This window comes from Trichoderma aggressivum (genome assembly GCF_033847375.1).
Source record: "Trichoderma aggressivum f. europaeum strain CBS 100526 chromosome Unknown scaffold_015, whole genome shotgun sequence".
Classification (NCBI taxonomy): domain Eukaryota; kingdom Fungi; phylum Ascomycota; class Sordariomycetes; order Hypocreales; family Hypocreaceae; genus Trichoderma; species Trichoderma aggressivum.
This window is the reverse complement of record NW_026946381.1, coordinates 169,385-177,692: the sequence shown is the minus strand read 5'-3', so window position 1 is coordinate 177,692 and position 8,308 is coordinate 169,385. Positions and strand designations below refer to the sequence as shown.

General features: G+C 53.5%; 2 protein-coding genes across 2 annotated transcripts; one reads left to right on the top strand and one right to left on the bottom strand.

Annotated features, from left to right (window-relative positions):
* Positions 1-1,927: 1,927 nt before the first annotated feature.
* Positions 1,928-3,271, top strand: Triagg1_4677 (uncharacterized protein; the record flags this gene model as incomplete). The annotated part of the gene is made up of 1 exon (XM_062899106.1): positions 1,928-3,271. One exon carries the CDS (start codon positions 1,928-1,930, stop codon positions 3,269-3,271), a length of 1,344 nt encoding a protein of 447 aa, XP_062756257.1.
* A 333-nt stretch (positions 3,272-3,604) lies between these two features.
* On the bottom strand, positions 3,605-4,542 carry Triagg1_4676 (uncharacterized protein; the record flags this gene model as incomplete). Its single annotated transcript, XM_062899105.1, has 2 exons — positions 3,605-4,166; positions 4,274-4,542. 2 exons carry the CDS (start codon positions 4,540-4,542, stop codon positions 3,605-3,607), a joined length of 831 nt encoding a protein of 276 aa, XP_062756256.1.
* Between the last annotated feature and the right edge of the window lie 3,766 nt (positions 4,543-8,308).

Sequence of the window (8,308 nt, the reverse complement as noted above, 5' to 3'; positions counted from 1 at the left end):
CCCCCCCCCCCCCCCCCCCCCCCCCCCCCCCCCCCCCCCCCCCCCCCCCCCAACTGCCACTCTTGTTTTGTTTCACCTAAACTGGTCTGTGAAGAGAAGAAGCTCCCCCCTTTCCCTTTGAGAGCTGAGGACGAAGAAGAATAGCAGTAAGTGAGCAGTGCGGAGTAGTGGCTTGCGAAATACTAAGCCCTTGGACCAACGAAGATCCCCCTCAGTTGGCCTAGATCTACCAAGCATGGCATTGGCCTCACGTTAGGGCCGTCTTACCCCAACCTCAACTCAAACTCGGGGGTGTGCACGCGCACCTTTTGACACGGCACTCGAGCGGCCGAATGATTGGACGGCCGAAGCGTCTCTTTCGCAGCCGGTCTAAATTAGAGCAAGGAAAAAAAACGGTGGGCTAAAATGCTGGGGTAAGAAAAGTATGAGGGGAGAAGAAGAAAAAGGGAAATACACAATGCCGATCTGGGGTCTATTCTGTAGAGACATCCAACGGCTTTTTATTTTTGTTTGATAAACTGCCCTCGGAGCGTCGTATTGCATCTGCTTTCTTGTCGCATCATATTTTCGCCGCGGCATTGCTTCGCTTATCCTTGCCTGGGACTCCTTTTCCGCTGTGACTCTGCGACAAAGCAAGAAGCGCGACTTTCTGGCGTTTTCCTTTCCTTTTTGCAACAGCCGCCCTCGTATGCAATGCAAACAAATCCTTTCAAGACGAGATGCTGCATGAAAATAGAAACAAACAAATCAGGGTATAAACAAGCAAGCAAGCAAAAAACAAGGAAAAAAAAAGACACACAGAGGGGGGGGGGGAAAGGGCCCCTGCACCCGTCAAGTGACCGGCAAGCCACCTCCGCAAAATTCGCTCGCTCCTTTGCTCTACTGCAACTCGTACATACCACATGCTGTAAGCCCGTCAACCTTACATGGAGGGTTTTCCCCATTTCCCGTCTCTCGCCCGCCAATTGGACGGTGACCCTCGACTGACCCCCTTGGCATCATGACACAGGCGCGCATCTGCTAACTAGAATGACTTTGGTGAGCCGATTTGCTAGAAGGCCGAAAGCCTGCCCAATCGTGCATGACTTTTTTCTTTTCCCTTGCTTGCTTGCTTTGGTTCGGAACGCCCGTCTTGCGACGTTGCCTCGTGATCGCGTGCCTTTTTGTGGGCAGACGAAGCATCATCAGAGACGGGGTTTTATTTCTCTCTCTCTCTCTCTCGCTTGCTCTCCCTCTTTTCATTCTTTTTTCTTCCCTTTTTGCTAGACACTGAATTGAAAAGGCGATTCATCTTGCTATTGCTTCTTTTTTTTTTTTGGGTTGCTGCTTGTTCGCATCGTATACCCGCATCGGCTTTCCTCAGACAAATCTCATCCGTCCTACTGCACAGCACAAAATAGCTTCAGTTCTTCGGCTCCCTACATCCTCCATCCGTATCTCTGCCTCGCCCATTCCCCCAGGCATCTCTTCTCGGGCTGCATAACATAGCCTTCTAAGGGGGGCCCGAGCAAGGAGCTTTTTGAAAAAAAAAAAACAAAACAAGTGTCAGTCAAGTTGTTTATAAACCGAGTATGTGTGTCTCCAATTTTGGAAACCCGCCCCGTTGCTACCATAACACACACCACACCACACACTCGCCCGGCATTTATATTTAGTGCTCGCCCATTCCACTCCTCTTCGAGTCCATTCCCCCGTTGCTGATCGTCTTCTTCCTCTTTCTTCTCTCTACATAGGCTTTGCTCGTCCCTGGAACTTGAGCTGTTTTTGCTCCTCTTATACGAAATCCTGGCTTGGGAGAGTAAGCTTACTCGCGAGACTTCATCCTTGCGTTTTTGCCCGAGTAGTCACTGTTATTGCCACAAAACCTTCTTACCGACGGGTTTTTATTTTTATTTTTTTTATTTTAAATACACCAACGTCTTGTTAAATGCGGCTCCAGAAGCTGCATATACATAGCAGCAACACTGGTGCTGCTCAGACCTCCCTCAACAATCGCCAAAACCCACACGCAAACGCGCCCTTCGCCATGTTCTACGAGACCCTCTACGTCCATGATGCCAAAATGGCAGCTCACCAGCCCATGCCGCACAGAGCTGCAGCAAAGACCTCTTCGCGCAATCACGCCTCCAAGCCGCAGTCGCAGCGTCTCAAGGCCCTCGACGCAGATGACCTGACCAGGAGGCTGTATGTCGTGCTGGCTGAGCAAAAGGCCCAAGCCGAGAGGAAGAAGCGCGCGAGGGCAGCCGTCGAGGCCGAACGACAAGCAAACGCCGCGGCCGTGGCACGGAATGCCAACGCACTGCACCCCGGCCAGCACGGGATCCCATTGGGACCAACGGTTGCGTCTACGCAGATACAGAAGAGGGAGGCCACGGCGGCCAAATCACATGTCAGAAACGCACCGCGAGACTCAAACGAATATCCGCCCAAGGCAGACAAGCTGCAAAAGGCCGGCATGAAGAATTCTACCTCGTCATCTAGCAACAGGAATTCGGAGGATGCGGCGCCGCCGGCATCAAACTACCGTCACGTCCCGCAGGTTGCTGCTTCGCAGTTTGCCCGCACCACAACCACCGAGACGGTGACGGAGAAGCACCTCGTGCACAAGCTGTCCAGGCAGGCCGTCAAGTTTCACATGCAAGGCCCCAATGCCATGGTGGCGACGGACCTCGCGCCGTCCGAGCAGAACAAGGCGCTCCGAAGGGTGCAGAGCATGAGGGAGAGGCAGTATGAGCGGAACCAATTCCAACACACCCACTCGCTCGCCGCCACGGCCGAGGTGGACGAGAGACCCGCGTCCACCGCTCCTCACACGTTCCACGAATATCTCAAATCTAGAAACCCAGACCCCCTTGACGAAATGAGCAAGGAAACGCGGAGGAGAAGCATGGGCGCTATCCTCGGCATGATGATGCCGGCGGATGCCGAACCTGCGGAGAGGTCCATGTCGTCGTCGGACAACCAGTCGGACACCGTGCCCGTCAACCCTGACGAGCACCGCGTGGACTGGACCCAAAGTGACGAAGCCACAGTTCTGCTCCAACAGAGGCAACAGCAGCCGCCATCACAACAACAACCTCCACAGCAGCCGCAAAAAGGCGTCTTGCGCAAAGCCGAATCAAAATGGGCCCTGCGGACAAGGCTCGGGAGTTTCAGCAAGAAGGGCGACAAGCTTTCCTCGCCAACCGAGGAGAAAGACGCCGAGTCTTTCACCGAGACACCAAAGTCTCCCACAAAGACAGGAGGGCTCTTTGCGCGATTCAAGCGTTAGCCAAATGCCAAATGACGGATTATGCCCCGACATGATGGGGGGGCAAACAAACACACGTACCTTGGATCATCTGATGGGTATGACTTAACGATGAGGATGATATAATGCATAATGTAGGGAAAGGCGGGATTTATACATCGGTTTTTAAGGAGGGATGATGAGCCATTCGTGAGAGAGGAGGCAGGGGAGGCGAGCCGGTGTATGCTGCAGCAAAGTCGTATCGTAAAACATCATTATACCCCAAAAGCCATAGAGGCCGTCCAGGCCTGTAGTCGTCAAGTTTTCTTTCTGTTCTTCGTATCTTCGTATCTTCGCTCTCCCTCTCCAGTAGCTTTATCCGTGACGCCTGTCTTCGGCAAGCAGACGCTCGATGAGGGCCGTGTCTTGTTGAGCAACCTGTCGCTGCACAAACGCAGCGGCGTTGTTCTGCTCGCTCGTCTCGTTCATGATGTGCAGTATCAACTCGGTGTACTCTCGGATCGCCTCGCCGTCTTGGCCACTCGCTTTCCGCGCCCTTCGCAGCGCTGCCTTTCCGTTCTTGATGCCGATATCGTGGTTCCATGTGCCTCTGCCGCTGTTGGCCGGAAGGCCCTTCATGAGCGAGGCAGGTATAGCCTTGGTGGCAGCATCTGGGGCTTCCGCCGGAGGCTGAGTCGCGGCGTGGATCTCGAGGAGCTGGTTTGGGAGGTTGGGATATTTGTTGAAGAGGAGCTGGAGCTTGTCCGAATTGGCGAGGGCGCTGAAGGGGTTCGTTGGGTCGATGGGGCCAGGCGGAGGCAGGTTTGCGCTTGCTGCTTGCTGCTTGCTCGAGGCGAGGCTTGTCGGGTTGGGCTCTTCTTTAGGAGGGTCTGGCGGATGGTTCTGTTGGTGGGCTTTGCTACACGGGACAGAGCAGCTGGAACGGTAGTCAGTATTAGATCATAGGTGTCTTGCCACCGTCGTCCCGTTTGCTTCTTTGTCTTTTGCGACATGGCCACGACGGTTGAGAGGTGTGAAACGTACTAAGGAAGACGGCATCGCGAGCATTTGTATTTGCCAGGATTGGTTTCGCAGACGCCGCACAGGAGTGCGTTTGTCTTTTGCACGGACGGTTCCTGGGATGCTGCCATCTCGCTACTATTGCCTTGGTGATGCTGATTTGCGACTGCTCTCGCGTCAGACACGTGCGTCTGCTGGTCGTTGAAGCTATTCTCGCCAATAGTAGCAGCCTTGTTCGAAGGAGCAGGAGAAGCAGAGATCTTGTCAGCCTCGCCGCGAGCCTCTGACGCCATTGCTTTGGATTGGCAGGTGTCGCAGCAGGATTAATTTTTTTTCTCTCTCTCTCTGAAGGCGCGTGTTTGCACAAGAGTGCAAATGTCGAAATTTAGCGCCCCGCCAACCCGGACTTTTTTTTTTTTCAAGCTTCAAGGTTCCCTTTCGCAAGCCAAGCCTTTCTCATGTCAAAAGTATCAAAGTACAGTCAGTACTGCACTCGCACGGCACAGACTTCAAATGATCACGGTACTGTACTTTGCACGACTACCTACAAGGGGGATCCTGGCTCAAAAGAAACATGTTCACCAGGGCGAAAATTCTGGTGGCCGTGCACCCTGGAAGTGAATGCAAGTCAGACAGCATGCGAGCAATGCCATTGGTGCAGTTGCGTCATGACAGACGGCGCTGAAGCTTGCTAGCTTCTGGCAGTTCTGCAAATGAGCGTCTTCAGGCTGCCCCTTTTCGGAGCATTGCGCTACAGCAATATGTACTGCTGTACAAAGAAATACATGTTGACGGACATGAGGCTGCCGTTTGAGCCCTGTGATGTGGCGACGGCGAGTTCAAGTTTTGCTGCCTTGAGCTTGCTCTCAATTGGCCGCGGGATGAAGACAAGACCCGGCATGGGTTCGTTCTACTCGCAACCTGCTGCAAGCGTGCATTTTACCATTACGACGGTCCGCATTGTTCAATGCGAGCCTGCTTGCTTGGATGGACGCCACCTGGACGCCTCTGGTCCAACCCATCAATGCTGGGCACAAAGTCTGTGGTGGCCAGGCTCCGAGGGAAGAATTGAGAACGAATCGTGATTGCTCTGGTGTTACCGGTGTTACCATCATGTCTTGCCATGATTGTCACCTTGGGCATCTGGGCCGACAGCCATGTCGTCTGGCTTGACTCGTAGCGATAGCCCGTAGGGCTACAATGCCGCGCCAAGGGAATAAGCTCCAGCTGGCAAGTCCTTAGACCTGGATTTTCTGGAGATGCACTTTGGTAGCCTCAATAGCCTCGACTTGACGGCACAGTGCAGAGGAGCGGGGGCGGCCAGTCCAAGACGCCACCGAATCACCACATGACATGACGGCCATTGAGTGCCTTTGCAAACAAATGTCATTGCCGCGTGGACATTGCCCGGCGTTGCCCCAGAGGCTGATGCAAATCATGCAACCGGCATTGCTTATCCCCCATCCTTTTGAACATCTGGGGCAGAAGCTCGGCAGAAGACTTGATGACAACGTTGGTGCCGCCCTTCTTTTGGCTCGATGCTGAGAGATGCCGTGCCCAATTGGAGAAGCTGTCGAGGGCAATTGGAGCTGCGGCCGCAGATTGGAGCTTCGTAGCAGCCCGGCTATTATGCATAGCTGCAAGAGTTCTCCATCCCCCGCCGCAAAAGGCGTCGCGTGACGCCGTTTCAGCTGCTCGTATGGTACAGCACCTTGGGTCCTCTTGGAGCTCTCACCGGCCGAAGGCTTGCAAACGCGCTTGATGGTGGCCGAAGCGAATGAGAGGTGCCCGCCGCTATGCCATGCTAGCCCGTCAAGCTTTGGAGCGGAGAGCGAGAGGCTAAGGTGGCTAGCAATTAGCATCTTGGACAACGCCAATCTCGATGCCTGGCAGCCCAGAGGCAGTTGGAGCAGGCCAGGTGACTTGGGACAGCATCAAGGCGGGGTTCTGGAACCAGGCGAATTGCGGGGTGGCGATCCCTCGATGTCTGGTCGAAAACTGGGGTTCCATCACCTCTTGTCATCTTCTCTCGTGTCTTGTCTGCGTTTCTTTGCATGCGGCACGGCACCAGCAGGTACATACTTGGTATAGTGCTTCTGCTTCGTAATAAAGTGCAAGTGGTTGGAGAGAGGACGAGGCAGAGCTGTCCGCAACCAGCAACAGCCCAGTTCCAACAGCCAAAGCTCGGTGTTCAAGGAAACAGAAAACACACTCCCTCCTGCTCTCTCCTCTTCTCCACGTCCCCATATGCGGACTACTCGTTCTCCGTACCGTATCCAACTCAAAATCGTCTTGACTGACGGTGGCTGCTGAGCTAAGGTGGCGTGGCTTACAGGGCCCCCGCGATGGTTGACTTGTTTGTCTGTCTGCACCAAGTCTAGGCCATCTTTAAGCGCTCGTGTGCCGTCGCCGTGGTGCCCAAGATTCCCGAACGGCGTCTCGCCAGCGTGAGGATGATCGTCGATGGATATTTCAGGTTGGATTTAGTTTTGGGCCTTTGGCTGTTAGGGCACAATTCCAGCCGCACCTCCAAAGTTTCTGCCCGCCCCTCCAGAGCCAAGGTTGAGTGCCGGGATCAACCTGTAGGGTCGGGTACTAATTCATACAGTACGGGGTACAAGTACGAGACTCTACAAGCACGACTAAGCGGCCAGGATCCTCTCGCCGGCCCAGGAGCACGCAGGCACGGGCAGACCAGGCACGAGATGTACCCGCGGGTACTGGTGCTATTCCCACTAATGCAGGTCGCTTTGCAGGGGCCGGAAAATCACCAGATTGGCTCTCCGGCAACTGTTGCAAGAGTCCAAGTCAAGGAATTGGTGAAATTGATATGCGTGAGAGCAAGATGTCAAGTCAATACTAAAGCCAGCTATATAGCAGGCATGAAACAGCAGAATCAATGGCCATCTAATGTTGGTAAATACCTGGTGATTCAATACTACTAATGTCCGTCGTGTTGTGTATTGTCGGCATCTTGTCGACCAATATCAAGCAGAAGGATGCGGGAGCCGAGACAGGGACCTCATGGACTGCATGTGCCATGCTCCAACCAAGCGGGAGTGGCAGAGAGCCAAAAGATGCACAACTGAGACGGGAGAAGGGCGCAAACAAGGTGCGAATACTCTCGTACGTCGTTGTGAGTCAATGGCGCTGGCGCGTTGCGATATGGAAGCAGTCAAGACAGTCGATCAATCGTACGAGTGCCGTGCCGACTTCTCTTCACCGTAAGGTTTTCGTGTAACTACATGAATTTTCTGGGAGCATCGTAATCTAAGATTCGACAGACTATTTCATTCAATTGAATCCGTATGGACAGCCTCTGGCAGGGTGCAGAGAATCCCGCTCTTGGATTTCCAAAGGGGTAAACCACCGATTCCGTAATGGTATAATGCAGCAAATTACTGTGAAAAAAAGAGAGAGAGAAAATAACAAAATCTTACCAAGCTGGCACCGAGTATTACTACATTGCTCCGTACCTTGTCGTGCTTGTCTTGGCTCTGCACCCTCAGAGAAAAACCCCCGTCTGTTCCTGGGGCGAGGTTCAGGTAGTAGCCAGAGCCACGACTTAAAATAACCGCAAGGCGAGAGTCGCATTGCCCCAATAGGCTATAGTGGCAGCTTCAGGTTACCTAGATGCTACTGCTTGTCCCCATCAGCAGTCGGGGATGCCGGCGTCAGGCGGGCGGCATCGGTGATGCGAACTAGGATCGATCATGGTCAAAGTAGCAGCTCGCAGAAGCACCTGAAAAAGGGCATTCCGAAAAAAAAAAAAAAAAAGAAAAGCCTCTACAGTAGTCTATGGAGTATGTACGCAAACATGGCAGAAGGACGAACACATCGCCACCCTTGCGCATATATGTACTATGGTATACGAAATGTTGTACTTGTAGTACGTGGAGATGTTGGTTAAATGTCGATCTTGCAACGCCGCATGTACATGTAGCTGGTCCCGTGCTCGTGCCATGGGCGAATCGACTTACATGTACTTACATCCGATGCGGTGATACAATCGCCATGGCCCTCTTTTTCCTTTCCCATGCGCATGCTCCCCACTTTGCA